The 18,817-nt window shown below is 45.7% G+C and overlaps 1 protein-coding gene across 1 annotated transcript in view; it reads left to right on the forward strand.

The window, feature by feature from the left end:
* The window catches only part of RASGRF1 (Ras protein-specific guanine nucleotide-releasing factor 1), a 157,912-nt gene that overhangs the window by 95,440 nt on the left and 43,655 nt on the right, over window positions 1–18,817 (forward strand). Inside the window, exons 10-14 of the mRNA XM_006888251.1 lie at window positions 1,152–1,312; window positions 7,240–7,303; window positions 9,239–9,375; window positions 11,891–11,973; window positions 15,415–15,663. Coding sequence (XP_006888313.1) covers window positions 1,152–1,312; window positions 7,240–7,303; window positions 9,239–9,375; window positions 11,891–11,973; window positions 15,415–15,663 — 694 coding nt within the window. The remainder of the gene's footprint in view (window positions 1–1,151; window positions 1,313–7,239; window positions 7,304–9,238; window positions 9,376–11,890; window positions 11,974–15,414; window positions 15,664–18,817) is intronic.

The raw sequence follows: 18,817 nt of genomic DNA on the forward strand, positions 1-18,817 counted from the left end.
CCCCTTGCTTGGAGCTGGGTGAGACCTGGAGATGAGAAAATGTGGCTCTACAAACTGTCACTTGTTCTGCCTGTACCTAGACTCCATGCCAGCAACTCAGGAGTTTTCCTATCTCCTCTACAGTGATCCCCTCATCCTCACATTCTCCCATAGGGGAATCCTGACAGGAAGCCATCCGATCATCAATGCTGGTTCCAGCTTCAAACACTGATGCCTGTCCTGTTCATGCCTGATCCCATCTGAAGCTCCTGGGACAGCCAGAAAACCAAATCCAGCCTCATCCTGAATCCAAGATCCAGAAGCAAGTTGTATAGTGAGAGAGGGTCATAAGGAGATAAATGTAGGAAAGGGGTCCAGGCAGGTAGGGGCCCAGCAAGCACTAATGCGGTAGCCCCGAACAGGACTTGGAAGCTAGGGGAGGCTTTCCAGAGAAGGTGACATCTTAAAGCAGAGTGGGAGTCCATGCAATAGATGGAGTAAAGGAGGGGCTTTGAATGATGTATTCAGGTATCCACAGGTAACCTATGTGGAACTAAGCTTGGGGCAGAAAGGGGGAAGATAAAAAGAGAAGAAGCTGGAGATGTGGGCCTGAGCCGGACCACTGGAAGACATCAAATACCCAGATCTCAGGATGATGAGAGGCTGCTGAAGGGTTTCAAGTGGGAAAATGGAACCTGTAGAGCATGTGTTAAGGCCGCAGATTCTAGAGCAGGTATAGCGATGGGTCGTCACAGACACCTGCTCCACGCAGCAGTGGCCCCCTGGAGCACTGTGGGGTGAAGGGCTGTGGGGCTCCGCAGACACTCCAGGAAAGGGTATTGATCACCTGCTGATTCTTGCCCTCCTGGAACACTTCATCATCACCACACGCGCTTCACACAGCCTTTAGGGAATTTTCTTCAAGGCCTTGACCCTGGGGTAGGAGATGAAAGGATCTTGCATGGAGCTTCTCTGATCATTACCCTACTGTCTGGTCCTGAGGAAAGGCTGGAAGGCGTCTGAGAGCCTGTTTGTTACCAGCAACGAGGATTACCTTGCCCCCTCGCACTGCCACTGATCTCTCAGCCCCACTGTGAGAGTCAACTCAAGGCCAAGGAAGAAGCGAGGCTCATCCCTGAGATGGACTCAGGGTCTCCCTCTTCTGTCCACAGGCTCCCTCATCCAGGTGCCCATGTCCGAAAAGGGCAAGATCACCAGAGGGCGCCTGGGGTCTCTGTCACTAAAGAAAGAGGGCGAGCGGCAATGCTTCCTGTTTTCTAAGCATCTGATTATCTGCACCAGAGGCTCTGGTGGGAAGCTTCACCTGACCAAGGTAAGGATGCGAGAGACAAGCTGCTTCCCTGACTGTGGGTATGGCTTACCTTAACGGAGGCCCAGGTGGTGGGCAGACATGTCAGAGACGTGTGGAGGTGGGTACATGGACAAGCACAAGCACATATCCCACCACTGGTTTAACTGACTAGTTGGAAGTAACAGGCCATTGAAAGGATCATGGGAAATGGGGAGATGACTGAGCCAAAGGAGTCATGGGTTATGAACAAGCCCCTAAAAGGCACCTAACATGTGTCTGTGTATGTATATCTATAAATACACCGTATGTATAGGAAGGGAGCAAGAGAGGTGGGAGAGTGAGAGATGGAAGAAATAGGACAGGACAGAGGATGATGCCTCTAGAACCTTGCTTTTCTCTCCAACCCGAAGAGCTCAGTCACATCCCCTCCAGTATACTTCTCAAACTGTGCCAGGAGCTCACACAGGGCAGGTGAGTGATTCCTGCGGTAATGGGGGTAAGTGTGTCAGAGTCAGTGAGACTGGCCCAGGATAGGGCACAGTTCAGAGTTACTGTACCCAGGGTTACTAAAAGTCATAGGCAACTTGAAGGCACATAACAATAGCCTATTTCCTTACTGACCCCTGGGCCTTTGCTCATGCTGTATGTTCAGCAGCACAACCCCCTTCTCCCCTGGCAGGCCTCCTTGAATCCTCCTTGAATCCTTTATGTCCCTCAAGGCCTGATCCAGCACCTCCTCTGCTATGAAGCCTCTACCCCAATAAAGCCCACTGCTCCCCCAAGACTGCACAGTCCTTTCCCATTGCTTTAAGCCTGAGGTCAGTCTTACCTCTGCCACTGAAACGTTTGTGTGACCCTAGACAAGTCCCTGGCCTTCTCTCCTCCCCAGTTCTCATCTGTAAAACAGGGAGAACTATCCTCACAGAGTCCCTGTCAGGATATAATAAGCTAAAGGTGGACTTCAGTTTGCCCTGTAGACTATGAAGCATTTACCCACTAAAAGCTGCAGTCTCTCCTGCGCCCTGTGAAAATTTGCCTTAGTGAGTTTGAAATCTGAATGTGCTGTGGCCTGGAAAGGGCCAGAAAGTGTCCCTAATTAAGCCAGAGCACTAGAGAAGCTGTTCTTCCAGACCCTGGATGCCTCGCCCATAAACTCCTGCAGCGCTAATAGATCAAGCAGTGACTTAAGGGAATATGCTGCTTATGTTAACATGTCGACAAATTAGTTGGTTGGCTGCACAAGGGGAAATTAATTTACAAATATTGAATACTCCAGATTCAGCCAAATTATATATCAAGGAAAGCGTTCATTATTTATTAGTTCTGGAGTTTTCGCTTGTGAAAATCTCTGTCCAAGGCTGGGGCGACGGTTCCCTCAGTAGGCGGGACAAGGAGGGGCAGGGTGAACAGAAGACCTTAAAGCAACTTCCTGTGTGGAAAGTCTGAAAGCATTTATTTTTACGTTTATTAGTTTTGTTTGGGGATTTTTTTTTTCGTTTTAGGAATCTCTTCGCATACTTGTGAAGAACATGGAATCACTTAAAAGTCTAAGTCTGCCTCTTATTAGTGAGTTGTGTTAGATCAATGTCCCCTCACCAGGCCTCAATTTCTTTTTTTATCTGTATAATGGGAGTGAAAATACTAATCTAGATAGCTATACCTTGCACTTCACTTTACCACACTTCTTAAAGGCCCCGGGGGTTTTTTACAAACTCAAAGTTTGTGACAGCCCTGTGTTAAACCAGTCTGTAACAGTGTCATTTTTCCTATAGCAGGTGCTCACATAATGTTCCTGTGTTACATTTTGGTAATTTTCACAGTATTTCAAATCTTTCATAATACATTGTAAATTTACACTGTCAAACCCACTGCCAGCAAATTGATGATCACTCACAGTGACCCTCCACTGGCTTTCCAGGGTTGTAAATCTCTTTTTTTTCTCTTCTTGTTGTGTACAGTCGAGTCAGATCTGACTGGCACAGGAGATTGCCCCTCCTTCTCCAGTGGAGCATCTGGAGGATTTGAGCTACGCACCTTCAGGATTGCAGTGCAGCTTCTTTGGCACTATGCCATCGAAGCTCCCTCCAGAGCCATAAATCTTTATGAGAGTGTTGGTCTTTCTCCCATGCAGCAACAGGTAGATTTGAACCATCAACCTCGAAGTTAGTAGCAGAACACATTACACATGAAACTTATCTTTTCTATGCACAGGGAATCCAAAATACTGGTGTGATTCACTTTATTGCAAATTTGCTTTGTCGCAGTGGAATGGAACCGAGCTTGCAATAGCACTGAGGTCCGCCTGTACACATAAATGCTACAAGGAGTAAGTAAGATGACCCTTGCCAAGGACAGAGCCCAGTGCCTGGAACCTACTTGCTATTCAAGGCACAATCATTATCACTTTTTATTATTTAGAATAGACTAGTACTATAATCAGTAAGAATCGGCGCCTAACAACGTAACAGCTAGTAATAATATAACAATATAGTATAATGGTAGGGGAGCTCTGTTGGTATAATCTGTAGTAAACTATGCTGCTCACCCAAAGGCTGCACATCTCCAGCAGTTCAATTCCACCAGCATCCCTTCAGGAGAAACATAGGCACTCTCTTCCTGTCGCATTTTAAAGCCTTGGAAACCGACTGGAGGGTCATTCTGAGTTGAACCAACTCAACAGTGAATTGAGTATACAGTTGGCCAGATAGAGTCCTTGAGTGACAGATGGCTACAGCATTTCTTCTTTTTTAATTGGGATTTTAGTGAAAGTTTACTTTAAGGTTGCATTTGCATTCATTCACTGATACTCATTTTCCTCCCTATACCTCCCTTAATTCATTTTATAATGCACATCTTGTTCCAGGTTGTCATACATGTAATGTCTAATCATCCACCATTTATTAAAGAAGCTGTCATTTCCCCACTGAATGGATCTCATCTCTTTGTTCAAAGTTCAACTGTCACGGGGTGATAAATTCCTTTCTAGGTTTTCAATTCAATTCTATTAGACTATATATCTGTTGTTGTAGCTGGACCAGGCTGTTCTGATTACAGTGATTGTCAAGTAAGTTTTGAGATAAGGAAGTATAAGGTCTCCTAACTTGTTTTTCTTCTTCAGTTTGTTAGGTACTATTGAGTCAGGTATGACTCCCGGCAACCCTAGGAACAACAGATGAGAAACCCTGTCCTATCCTGTACCATCCTCATCATCCCTGACATACTTAAGCCCATTGCCCCAGTCACTGTCTCAGTCCATCTTATTGAGGGTCTTCCTCTCCTTTGCTCTCCCTCCACCTTTTCAAGCATGATGTCCCTTTCCAAGGAATATCCTTTCCTAGCAAAATGCCCAAACTATGTGAAACGAAACTTCAGCATCCTTGCCTCCAAGGAGCATTCTGGCTGCAGTTTTCTCAAGACGTATCTATTTGTCCTTTTGGCAATCCATGGGGATATTCAGTACTCTTTTTCCAACACCACAATTCAAAAGCATCAGTTCTTCTTCTGTCATCCTTATTCATGGTCCAGCTCTCAGATGCAAGTCATTGAAAAGAGACCATGGCCTGAATCGGGCACATCTTATTCTTCAAACCAAGTCTTTGGGATTTTCTAGATATGGAATCATTGTTGAAAAGGTATGGAGATAGGATGCATCCCTGGCGTACGCCCTTCCCAATTTTGAACCATGCAGTGTTCCCTTGCTCTGTTCTGACGACTGCCTCCTGGTCCAAGTATAAGTTTTGCATTGGAACGATCAAGTGTTCTGGGATTCCCATTCTTCTCAGAGTCAGCCATAGTTTGTTATGATCTACACAGTCAAATGCCTTTGCATAGTCAATGAAGCACAGATAGACATTTCTCTGGTATTCCCTGCTTTCAGCCAAGATCCATCTAACATCAGCTACAATATCTCTAGTACCACGACCCCTTCTAAACCCAGCCTGGACTTCTGGTACTTCTCTGTTGATGTGTTGTTCTAGTCGTTTTTGGATAATCTTCAGTAAAATCTTGCTTGCATGTGAAATCAGTGAGATTGTTCTGCAGTTTCCACATTCTGTTGGGTCACCTTTCTTTGGGATAGGAACAAATATCGATCTCTTCCAGTCAGTTGGCCAAGTGGTTGTTCTCCAGATTTCTTGGCACAACTTGGTGGGCACGTCCATGGCAGCATCTGTTAACTGAAATATGTCAATTGGTATACCATCTATTCCTGGAGCCTTATTTTTGGCCATGTCCTTCAAAGCAGCCTGAACTTCTTCTTTCATCACCATAGGCTCTTGCTCATATGTTGTTTCATGAAATTCTTCTGTGTCTTCCAATTCCTTTCGATACAGTGACTCAGTATATTCCTTCCATCTTCTTTTAATACTTCCTGGATCATTTAATATTCTGCCGAAAGCATCCTTGATTATAGCAACTCGAGGTTTGAATTTGTTCTTCAGTTCCTTGAGCTTAAGATATGCTGAGCGAGTTCAGCCCTTTTGATTTTCTGACTCCAACTCCTTGCACATTTCATTGTAATATTTTGCTTTGTCATCCCGTGCTGCCTTTTGAAATCTTCTATTCAACTCTTTAGTATCTTGAATTCTTCCCTGTGCTTTGGCTTCTCTGCGCTCCAGTGCAATTTTCAGAGTCTCTTCTGACATCCATTTTGGTCTTTTCTTCCTCTTCTGTCTTTGCAATGACTGTTTGCACTCTTCCTGGATGATATCCTTGATATCCTCGCACAACTCATCTGGCCTTCGCTCATTAGTGTTCAAAGCCTCAAACCTGTTCCTGAGATGGTTCTGAAATTCAGGTGGGATAGACTCAAAGTCATATTTTGGTTGCCTTGGATTTGGTTAAATACAGATATTTTTATTCTTTGCCAATTTGGATGCCTTTTTTTTCCTTTTCTTGCTTTATTGCTCTGACTGGGACTTCAATTCAATACTGAATAATACTGAATAGACATGGTGATAAAGGATATTCTAATCGGGTTCCTATTCACAAGGGAATGACTTCAACATTTCTCCTTTGAAAGTAATGATGGCCATTTGTTTTGTATATGTGCCTTTAATTATGTGGAAGAATTTCCTCTCTATTCCTATCTTGTTAAGCGTTTTTATCAGGAAAAGGTGGTGAATTTTATCAGATGTCTTTTCTGCATCAATTAATATGATCATGTGTTTCTTTTCCTTTGTTTTACATCTTTGGTGGATTGTACTGACTGCTTTTCTTAAATTAAGCCATTCTTGCATATCTCATATGAATTCTGCTTGAGCACAATGAATGGTTTCTTTTATGATGTAGGATTCTGTTTGCTAGGCTCTTGTTGAGAATTTTGCATCTGTGTATGGCCTAGTGGGTAAAGTGCTGCTCTGCCAACTCAATGGCAGGTAGTTCCACCTAGCTGCTCTGTGGGAAGAAGATGGGCAGTCTCCTCCCCTATAAGTCAGTTCCAACTCAACAGCCTGGCTTTGTTATCACAGTTATGATTGCTTCACAAACTAGAAATGTTGGGTTTCTAAACAGAATATAAGGAGCCCTAGTGGCATAGTGCATAATGAATCAGTCTCATAACTGAAAAGTTGGCAGTTCAAATCCACCAGTTGCTCTGAAGGAATGAAATAATCAGTCTATTCCCATTAGGGACTTCAGGTGGCCTGGCGGCAGGTTGCTGCACTCCCATCCCAAAGACACACAGTTTAAATCCACTAGTTTCTCCATGAGAGGAAGATGAGCAGTCTCCTCCCACGCAGTGTATGGCCTCTGAACACCCGTTGGAGGGTCAGCTATGAATCAGCTCTGACTAGAAGATACACGACAACAGCAACTCCCATGAAGGTCTCAGCCTCGGAAACCTGATGGAGGACCGCTGTGTGTCACAGCCAGCTGGACAAGAATGAGGGGCTTTGGTAAATATCACACGTATGTGCCTGACTCAGGGTGACCACGCTGCTCTTTTACAGAATGGAGTCATATCCCTCATTGACTGCACCTTACTGGAGGAGCCAGAAAGCACAGAGGAGGAGGGTAAGTGTGAAAGCTTCACAGATATGTGCACAGCTGTACAGCCTGAAAGGTGGGTCCCAGGTATTCATTTTTGTTAGGAGGAAATAAAGAGGCTACAGTGTGATGGGCCCCTCTCCTGGACACAGAGAGGCCAGGGCCTGGAACTTTTGCAAAAGAACTAGTTGGCCCAGCAGATGATAGCTTGATAGATGATAGATGATTGATTTTGGTTCCTCTCAAGCTCTCTGGGCCCCTGTATCAGTTTGTGCCATTAGGTTGGGGGTTAGGGAGAGCTTGGCATCACAGAGAGCACCTCTCCTTTTGTACTCAAGGACTGTGCTCAGTCACACAGTGGATACCTGAGAGATGGCCAGCCCCGTCAGGACCATCTATGAGAAGGATGGGATGTGCTGACACATTGACCACTGACAGAGAACATGCAGCCCTGGCTCCTGAGAGAGAGGGCAGACCCACAGTGAGGTTGGAGTGGCCATAGGCAAGTTTGGGAGGAAGGGTGGAGAGGGTGATCCTGGTGCTTAGAAAGCCTCAGCATGGAGGTTCCTCTCCCCACACATCAGAGTTGGGAGGGGGAATGATTATTCCACGTCAGGGTATGTGATCATTACTCTCTTCTGACTGGGTCCAAGCCTTTCTAAATTGTTCAATTTCTTATTTGTCCAATAATACCCCCTTCAGAGAATGTCGGGGTGGCAGAGGGTGCCCCACGCTATGCCACACACTTACTGTTCAGCCACAGCTACAGCTGGACTCCCCTCCAGCCCCCTCCACTGAAAGCCAAGCCAGCTGGCTTCTCCAAAGGAAAATAAATGTGTGCAGTGTTTACTCTAAATCTTACCTACCAGGGCTAGGGAGCTGGTCCATGGGAAAACCTGAACTCATGTGGAATTAATAGACTCTTTTCCCTCCTGGACCCAAAAGTGGGGCACGGCCCTGGGGCTCCTGTGAGGAGGGTTCCAGTACAAGCTTTTCCAGATCCCCCCACTGGAAACATATCCACACAGACACCCTACTTCTCAGAGAAGACAGGGCCAGATACCCCATTTTACAGAGAAGTCAGTGGCCACAGTGTGAGTTAGCATGCAGGAAGCACTCCTGTATGCCCAGAAGAAAAAAAAATCCTAAAGGAAGGGACAAGAACTGCGAAGAAACAAAGCCTTTGTCCTGGCTGCACAGGAGAACATCTAGTCCAGAGAAGGTAGCGCACTGTCCCAAGTGCGGGGCTTGCCTGTGTCTACCCCTGTCCCAAACCTGCTGCTTTCCCAGGGCCTGCTGAGATAAAGCTTCTGCAGCTTCTGTCTTCTTCTGTGCCTTTCTCATCAATATAGGTGCATTAAAAGAAATTTTTAAAAAAGCAATCCCCAAGCTATGATTTTAACCTTTTTAGATAAACAGCATTCAAAAGTTCAAGGAACTTTGATGGTGAATAGTCTGAAAAAGACCTAGAATTTGCCTGCCCTTTCTAGTACTACAAACAGTTGAGCACAGTCCGTAAGAGTTTAAGATCTGGAAGTGATTCGCTTGGTCTGGCCCGTCCTTGGGGTGGGCTTTGCGGTAGAGTTCTGGTCCTAGCTTAGCCAGTGCTCTCTGGAGGTCTGGGGTTACTCCTCTCTCAGATCTCTGTTCCCCATGGGTGAAAATGTGAGTGGAGGACAGGTTCTGTGATTCCTTGGGGCACCTCCGCTCTCTGGACCCAGAACTGTCCCTATGCCATTGAAAAACTTTCGATACTCTTGTTCTTAACTTTTCTGTCTTGGAAACATAGATCCACCACTCTGGGGTTGGGGTTGTGAGCTGTCCCAAAAGCAACAAGTGGCCTGGTACTTTCCAGTGGAGAGTTTCCACCGTTAGAACAGGCAAAGTAGCCTTTAAATCTTTTCTAGCTCCACAAGGAGCCCCCACACTCATTTTGCTCATTTCTTATTTTGTAACTGAAAGCCAAAGGATCTGGCCAAGACATAGACCACTTGGATTTTAAGATTGGGGTGGAGCCGAAGGACTCCCCTCCCTTCACAGTCATCCTCGTGGCCTCGTCCAGACAGGAGAAGGCGGCATGGACCAGTGACATCAGCCAGGTGAGCAGCACCACCACTTCCATCGTAGATAACCTGGTTAGGGACGTGGGAGCCAACTGCAGCCTTCCAGTGGGAAAGACAAGTGTCCTCCAGCCACATGTCCCCAAGGTGGACCCTAGCAGGCTATCCCTTGAAGACTGCCTGGGGTCATTCACAAATTATGGTCTGGGGTCCCCCTTGCATATGGACCACCTGGGAATATGATTTTAAAAATCCAGATTCCTGAGCTTGCCCCAGAATTGCTGTTGCTAAATCTCTGATTTAAGGCCCAGGAATCAGCATTTTCAGTCGCACTAACTGAAGACTGAGGGTTGATCCCCTAAGTAGGGCATCTTCTCCAATCAGCCAGGACAGGTTTCTTGCCCAGGGTCAGTTTTGCAGAAGGAAGATGTAGCCTTTGTCTCTAGCTGCTGCAGAGAGGAGAGAGGAGCAAGATCTCTCACAATATTTAGAGTATTAACAAGAAAAGTAGCCTCCCCTGGTGCCAGCGAGCAGACCCTCTGAGCACCTGGGTGCATGCAGATGGACAGAGATTTAACTCCAGAAGGAGCCTATGGGCACTATCTGCACAGGCCTGTTATAAACCAGATCCAGGCCTCAGCCAGCCCCTGAACAACATAACTGCCCATGCTCCCTCCCACTGCAGAGTGGAGAGAGTGAGATCAGGCAGTAGATACCAAGAAAAGCAGGGGATGTGAGACTGACAGTCCACCATACCATTCAGGCTGAGTGAGGATATTTGTGCTATAAGAGGAAAAGGTCCCTGGGTAGTGCAAATGGTTCACATTCGACTGCTGACCTAAAGGCAAGCAGTTCAAACCCAGCCAGTATGCTGTGGAAGAAAGAGCTGACAAGCTATGTTCATAAAGACTACTACTGAGAAAATGCTGTGGAGCAGTTCTGCTGTGTGACGTATGGGTCGCCATGAGTCAGAATCGACTCAGCAGCAAAGGGTCTGGTTTTTGTTCAGTGCTGTGGACTGTTGGAAGAGCTCTGTGTACTCAAGGAGGGCTTGCCTCCTGCCTTCAGCCCTCTTGTTTTCATGTCCACCTTCCCCATCTGCCTGCTCCCACTACCTTCTGGCCTGTTGCTCACCTCAGTCCCAGAAGAGTCAGACAGGGTGCAGACTGCATGCTTCACCTCTCCTCTCCCTGGGTCTTCAGAAGCCCACATGCCCTGGAGAGAATGGATCCCAGGCATGCAAGCAAAGCCTGTTCATGGTCCTATGAGTTGTAGCCAGCTAAAGGCTCCAGGGCTCCCACCTGAGGGTACCCCTAGCCCCCAAATGTCAGGAGGCATTGGGTCCTCCCACTTCTACTCCTTGAGTGTAACAATGACCCTTTTCCCCAAGCCGCCTTCTGCCTCCATAAAACCCTGACCCATCACCTGTCCAAGCCCCCTCATTCTGGAGTTCTGATAAAACAATAGCTAATGAACAGAACAAGAGCTAACAAGTCAAAGCATTACGGGTTGGAGAACTTGGAAATGCAACTGCGTAGACACATTGTTTTGCCTTCAGGAACTTTCTTTGGGGGTCTAACCATGACCAGGAGGCCAGGCTAGAGACGTCCACTTCCCACTAGCCACTTCCCAGCAATGACCCCACACATCCTTAACATCAGACAGCCCTTCCATGAACCCTAAAAAGGCCACCCCACACACCCTGAGTCCTTCTGACCCACTCTTGCCCTCTCATGTGCAGGCTCAGGGCAGGTGAGATGGGAGAGGTGAAAACATAGCCTCCACCACCACCCCACACTCCATGTCACTGTCCACCCCACTCTCACATCACTACCACCCCCTCCCATGTCACTGCCCTGCTCCCATGTCACTACCCCACACACACATACACACACTCCCACATCACCACCCCCTCGAGCTTTTATTTTTGTTTGGGTACCTTCATTCAAAGCAAACTGGATTTTTCCTTTTTGTAGGAATAAATGTAGAATTATTTGGTCCCCCGCCCTACAGCAAGCTTGCCTGCCCAGAGCACACCCACACTTGTGGGTTTTTAATATATGGAACTGTCTGTGGCATCAAACAGAGTGTTGGTATCTCAGTGGGCAGAGGACAGAGTGTACAGAACAGCTCTCACATGCAGGAGGGATTGAGGTCCTGATGGGTAACCTCCCCCAACCCTGTAGAGAAGGCACAGTTTAGGGGCTCTTTACTCACTGAATCTCTGACTTTGTCCCTAACACTGGATCTCTAAGGTCTGCAACCTGGAATGGTTAGTGGCAGGGTCAGAGTGGTCAATGGCTGACATAGCTATTTTGTAAATGCCTATGAAGTAGAAGTCATCATGCCCATTTTCAGGTGAAGATCTAAGGCTCAAGGTCACTCAGCTGGGACTTGATCTGGGAAGAGCTCTGTTGACCCTGTGCTTGACAGGACTTGAGGTCACTGTTGGGGCTGGGCTGAGAACCAGTCACGCTGAAGCACTCACGGGAAGATGTGGGTTCCAGAATAGAATATGAGGCTCTCATGCCTGGGGTCTGTTCTCTGCTTCCAGTGTGTGGATAACATCCGCTGTAATGGGCTCATGATGAACGCCTTTGAAGAAAATTCCAAAGTCACCGTGCCACAGATGATCAAGTGAGTGCCCCTCGCTGGTCTTTCCCAGGCCACACACTGACAGCCAGACACTGGAGTGGGCTCAGAAAGATGCTGGGCTTCATCTTCAGGATTTGTTTGTTTTGAATTGCTATATGTCTGTTTGGATTTTGGTTTCAATTGTAATTTGAGTGAAAGTTTACAGAGCCAATGTTTTCTCCATTCAATCATTCATACACATTATGTTTTATGACATTAATTACATTCCTCACAATGTAACCACCATGTTGCTCTTAACACTTTTCCCCTGTGATTCTAGTTTCCATTATATCTGTCCCACCACTTCCTGCCTTCTATGCTTTATTGCTGGACAAATGATGCCCTGGTGATATTGTATAGCTAGTATTTGTTTAGATGATTGTTTTGACTTAGTTTTATTGTTGTTTGAGCATGCAAATTCTTGCATTGTTGTTGTTATTTATGTGCCATTGAGTGGACTACAACTCGTAGTGACTATGCACAATAGCTCTGAAACCTCTTTTATCCTGAGCCAATCTCACTGTCTTTGACACACCTACCTTTATTACCCTAATTATTGTGTCAGTCCATCTCATCCAGGGTCTTCCTCTCCTATGCTGACCCTTGACCCTTCCAAGCATGATATTCTTCTCCAAAGACTGGTCCCTTCTGGCTACATGGCCAAAGTATGTGAGGTAGAATCTCAAAATTCTTGCCTCCAAAAAGCAGCCTGGTTTCACCGTCTCCCAGAAAGGCCTGTTAGTTTTCTTGGCAGAAAGGTGTCAATTATTCTTCTGTCAGCCTTACTCATTGTGCAGCGCTGATGCATATCAAGTAATTGCAAAGACCATGGCTTGGATCAGGTGCACCTTAGTCTCTAAACTGACATCCTTACTCTTCAGCACTTTGGCAAGGTTCCTGACAGCAGATTTTCTTAATATAATTCGTTTGATTTCCTGACCACTGGTGCCAAGAATATTAATTGTGAAACCAAGCAAGTTGAAATTAAGCTCCTTAAAATATTTGATGAATTGGGCATTGCAAATAAAAGTGTATCTATTTTTTTTTAAGTAACTGAATCTTTTTCTCTGTCCCATGGACTACCAAAAGAACAGATAAGTCTTGGGAAAAGTGCAACCAAAGTGCTCCTTGGAGGCAAGGATGGTGAAGCTTCATCTCACATACTTTGGGCATGTGGCTAAGAAAGGCTATTCCTTGGAGAGGGACATCATGCTAGGAAAGGAGAAGGTCAGCAAAAAAGAGGAAGACCCTCAATGATATCGAATGACATGATGACAGCAGCAAGTGTGTCAGAGATGATAAGGATGGCACAAGATAGGACAGGGTTCAGGTCTGTTGTTCATAAGTTTGCTATGCGTTATATCCCACTCAATGGCACCTGACAACAACTGCAAAATAAATACATAGAACCCTTCAAAATTACAAACATGTGAAAAATGGAGGTTCTAGAACCTCTTGTACTTATTTGAGAAACCTCAGACCCAGATTTTAAAGAGAAGACACCCCACTGAACACAGCCCTCCAGCTCACTGTAACTGCTTCTCTCACCAGCATGATTCTTGTCCAGGAATCCCCTCACCCTCACTCTCACTCTGCCCCAACTCCAGCCACCCACAGCCTCTCTGCTACTTCAGATGTTTTCTCTGGGGGGCCACAGACACAACATAACTAGCTAATTCCAGAACCTTTTCATCACCCCAGAAAAAACTTAGTGTCTCCACATCTAACAATCACCACTATGCTTTCTGTGTCACCAGTTCTGTACATCTTGTATCTGTGAAAGGATATTACGTGTAGTCTTTTGTGACTGGTGTCTGTCAGCATGTTCAGAGCACATATCAGGACTTCATTCCTTCTTATCACCAAGTCATCTTCCACTGTGGGGATAGACCCACATTGTTTACCATTCATCAGCTGATGGACTTTTCAGGTTTCTTTCCACCATTCAGCTATTGTGAATGATGCTGCTATGAATATTGAACATTTATGCAACCAGATTTTCCTTATGTCTTATATGCCCAGCAAGATATTTATTTTAAAAAGATCATCATATTTTAGGAGCTCTGGTGGCCTAATGTCAAGAAGCTGTACTGCAATCCCAGAGGTGTGAGGTTCAAATCCACCAGATGCTTTCCTGGAGAAGGAGGGACAATCTCCTCCTGTACCAGTCAGATCAGATTTGACAGTACACACACAATAATAAACTAAAAAATATTTTTATAAAATAAAAAAATATCATCATATTTTATAAACTGCCCCCTGATAACTATTTTTAGTACATTCCACAGATTTTTACATTGTGTTTTGATTTTCCAACCAGTTTAAAAATCTTTTCTATTATTTTTTATTTACTCTTTGACCCACAGTTTATTTATGTGGGTTTTTTTAAGTTTTCAAATATTCAAAGTTCCCTATTAACTATTTATTACTGATATCTAATTCAATTTTGTTTTAGTTACAAAATACAATGTATATTATTTTTAATCCTCTTAAATATACTGTAATTTTTTTATGTCCCAGCATGTAATCTGTACGGATGAATTACACTAAGCACATGCACTTGAAAAATGTACAGTTTGTTATATTGGGGTGTTCTATAGTTAGTCGGGTCCAGCTGGTTTGTATGATAATCAAATCTTCCATAGTCTATTGATTTTTTTTTTAGATACATGTTCTGTATTGACAATTAGAGAAGAGTTGAAGACTCTAAGTAAAACTGTAGTTTTGTATTTTTAAAAAGAATAGAAATGGGGGGACGGGAATTCCTTCTGTTTTATCCCAGGAGTCCTGGTGGCACATTGGTTAACACGGTGCCGCACACTTTTAAATTGACGACTGTGCTTAGAAACATATTTTTTTCGATGCATTATTGAATAATTAACAAATAAATGCATTAGAACACTTTGTATGAATGATGTTCCTTTTTTATTAATGAAAATGTGTGGGACGGCAATAGCCGTCATTTGTGGCAATGTGTTAAGCACTCAACTACTAACAAAAAAAGTCATGGGTTTGAACTCCCCAGCCACTCCCCAGAAGAAAGGACTTGGAAATAATGTTCCTGAGGGGAGTTCTGCTCTGCCCTGTAGGGTCACTGGCAGTCAGAATCTACTCCATGTTGTTGTTGTTGTTGTTGTTAGATGCCAAGGAGAGGAAGACCACTCCATGATACACAACAATATAATTTCTCAAGCATTTCTAGGGGGTTTATAAGGTAAGATTGTTTAGAATATCCTTGGAAAGAAAGAATTTGCAGCCATTGTTCTAAGCTGTCCTTGTTCCTTTTAAAAGATGACTAGCCCTTTAGCAACTGTCTTGGCTACTGTGGGGGGTGTGGGAAACTGCAGGCTGGCGGTGGTTCCAACTCTCTGGGAACTGGCCGCTCACTCAGGGAGACAGCTGTGTGCTAAGACCACCTCACACACCAGACACCACTCTCCTCAGGTCTGATGCCTCCTTATATTGTGACGACGTTGACATTCGCTTCAGCAAAACCATGAACTCCTGCAAAGTGCTGCAGATCCGATATGCGAGCGTGGAGCGACTGCTGGAGAGGCTGACGGACCTGCGCTTCCTGAGCATCGACTTCCTCAACACCTTCCTGCACTCCTACCGCGTCTTTACCACAGCCGTTGTGGTCCTGGACAAGCTCATCACCATCTACAAGAAGCCCATCAGCGCCATCCCTGCCAGGTGGGTTAGCACCCACAGCTGACCTCCTCTCAGGCCTGCGAGGGAAACTGAGCTTTGCATTGACCTGGGGAGCAGAGAGGTGGGGAGGTGTGTGTAGCCTGGGAGGCTGAGAGAGGAGCTGGATGTGAGTGGGGTGATACGGATGCCACACACATACACTGAGGAGCCAAGCAAGCCCTTTGTAAAGATGTAGGGTAGGCTGACCTGTGTGATGCTGCTACTCAATCTCTGCTTTCTCCACCCTCAACCTGCCCATCCCCAGAGTTTAAGTGGGTCTCTTTGTCCTCTCTGTCTTGCTCTGCCTCTCTGAGTCAACCTAATTAAAGCAGAGAGCCCCAACTCTCTCCAAAGGACAGGGCTTCTCCACTAGTCTTTTCATGCTGCTCCAATACAAATACCACAGGTGGGTTGCTTTAAAGAAGAGAAGTCTATATTCTGACAGTTCTGGAGGCTACAAGTTAGCATGAGCTACAGTAACATAATGTGGAAGGGCTCTCTTTGGCATGGGGGGCGGCTCTTGTCTCCCTGCGTTCCCCAATTCCTTGGCAATCTTCACAAGGTGTCTCTCTTCTCGTATTTGTGTTCCCTTGTCTCTATGTCTGCTTCTCTTTGTAACTCAAAATGGCTTAGGTTTAGGATCCACCCTACACTACTGTGGCCTAATTAACACAATAAAGAATATCCTATTTCCAAATAGGACTACGTCCACAAGTATAAAAGTTAGGATTCTAGCACATATTTTAGGGCAACACAATGCAATCCATGATAGTGACTTTTCCCTTTTAAAGAAGAAAAAGAAATCTTATCAATGCTCTGCTTGAATTGTGTGTCCTTGCTCTACTGAGAAAGGAAATGGCCCTTTTTGGTGTACTTTGAGTGGTCAGTCAAAAAGTTACCTTTGTTCTTGGTCTTACTATCTTCATCTCATTGCCCATTAGGCTAACAAAAAGGGCAAAGAGACTTGCCCCAGTCGCCTAGCAAGTCTGTTGCTGAAAAGGGAATTTAACCCAAGGCCTGATCTCCTTGAACTCATGCTGCAGTCCTCATGTCCTCCTCCCTTTCCTGTTCCAACCAGTGTTCAACTGCCTCCTCCTCCAACTCTGGCCAAACTCCAAAGTGCCTGATAGACACTGTGAGCCCAAGGTCTCTATTCTATGAGAATTTAGAGACAGGTACAGCACTGGTCAGTCAGAACTGATAAATCTCACTCCAGCCCAGAGGTCCAACCTCAGATATTCCAAGGACTAGAACTTGCTGTCTGAAAAATCCCCCAGTCCAACTCCTAGCCAACCAGAATCTTGATTTAACAAAGACCCCTCTTCAGTCTTACCCAATGACCCTGGCCCCAAGGTGAGCCCTGAGGCAATGGGTGTCAAATGAAGTAAGAAAGGCTCTACCTACAGCCTGCTTTGAGATGCTTAAGGAAATTAGTTATTAACTCCCTAAAACAGGTTGAATGTGAGGCCCAAAGCAATGGAAGACTTGCCCATGGTTCTTGACCAAGTTGTAGGTCGAGTTCAGGAAACTGCCTCAGACCCATTGAAGCTGGTCAGTAATCAGACAGGCCACATAAGCTCACCTTTCCTCAGGGACCACCGGGCCTGGACCACAGTTGTGGGTGGGCCCAGCTTTCTTTCATTTGTCAGTGGATCCACTCTGACTCATGGTGCTCTGTGAGTATCAGAGTAGAACCATGGCCCAGGGAGTATTCAGTTGCTGATTTTTTTTTCCCCAAAAAAAACTTTCTTGAACATTACAGCTCCAAAAACCTGGAACCTGGGGCAGTTCTGCTGTGCCCTGTTGCTACTAGTTGAGGTTGGTTCAACAGCAGTAGGTTGGGTTTGGACACTAACCTCCAGCCCTTCAGTTTTCAAAGGTGTTAACCATTTTGCACCACCAGAGTCTCCACCCTGCTCTCGGAGCCCCAGAGCCTTCCTCTGAATGTTCCTCTGAGACAAGAAATGGAGCCAGAGCTTCTGGTCTAGGACTGTCTGGAGCTAAGCTGAATCAGACCAACTTCCCAGTACCACAGTCTGGTGTTAAATAGAGCCACCCATAGACACAGGAAGGGTCTAGGAAGCCTGAAGCATGAGGTATTCTGGCCATCCCTTCACCACTCAAAGTATCTCCCATGAGAGCCAGCCGACTACCCAGAATGCCCTCCTCCCTCTGCCCCCCTCACCCTAACTCTTCCCACACTCATGCTTACTGTCCACCAGCAGCTCTGAGCAGGTCAGGCCAGTCAGGCCTGCCTCTCTTCCCTGCACTTCTAGAAACACAACAGTCTAAATAGTCATTAAGAGAGTAGGGTGGGCTGGCATCTAAAATGTAAACAGGTCATTCTCAGGGACCCAGGTGGACGGTAAGCCACCGTGGAGAGAGGTAGCTGCCAATCCCGGCTTTTTGGTCCTGTCACCTCAGCCGATTTCCTTCGCCTCTCTGAACCTCAGTGACTTGTCTGTGAAAAAACAAAAAGCTAAACCTGTTGCTGTTGAGTCACTGACAACTATCAGCAACCACATAGTGTAGCATATACCTGTCCCGGTTTCCAGGTTTCTAGGGCTGTAGACTTTAAGAAGGCAGACTGCTTCACCTTTCTATTACAGAGGGGATTCAAACTGCTGAGCTGCTAACAGCCAAGTGCTTAATATTTATACCACCAGGGATCCTTCTATCTGTGAAATGGGATAATAATGCTACCTTCTGGGCCACTCCCTCGCCACTACCCACTACCATCCAGTCAATTGTAACTCACAGCGACCTGGCAGGACAGAGTGCAGCTGCCCATGGAGTTTCTAAGGCTGTAAATCTTTAGAGAAGCAAACAACCTCATTTTTCTCCCTTGGAGCGGCTGCTGAGTTTGGACTAATAGGTTGGCATCTGAATGCTTTACCCAGAGTGCTACCAAGGTTCTTCTTAATGAAACCACAAACCCAAAACCAGACCCACTGATAACACATCAATTCTAACTCCTAGCAACCTTCCATTGTGTTTCTGAGGCTTTAAATCGCAACAGGAAGAGACTGCCCATCTTTCTCCTTTGGAGCCACTGGTGGATCCGAACTAGCAGAGATGTGTAGCTTTGGGGTTAGCAGCATAACTATGGACTGCCACCAGAGCTTCTGGGGAAAGGTGGTTGTTATTATGTACCGTC

Source organism: Elephantulus edwardii, unplaced genomic scaffold (genome assembly GCF_000299155.1).
Source record: "Elephantulus edwardii isolate Elephantulus edwardi_28Jun2011 unplaced genomic scaffold, EleEdw1.0 scaffold00066, whole genome shotgun sequence".
NCBI lineage: Eukaryota > Metazoa > Chordata > Mammalia > Macroscelidea > Macroscelididae > Elephantulus > Elephantulus edwardii.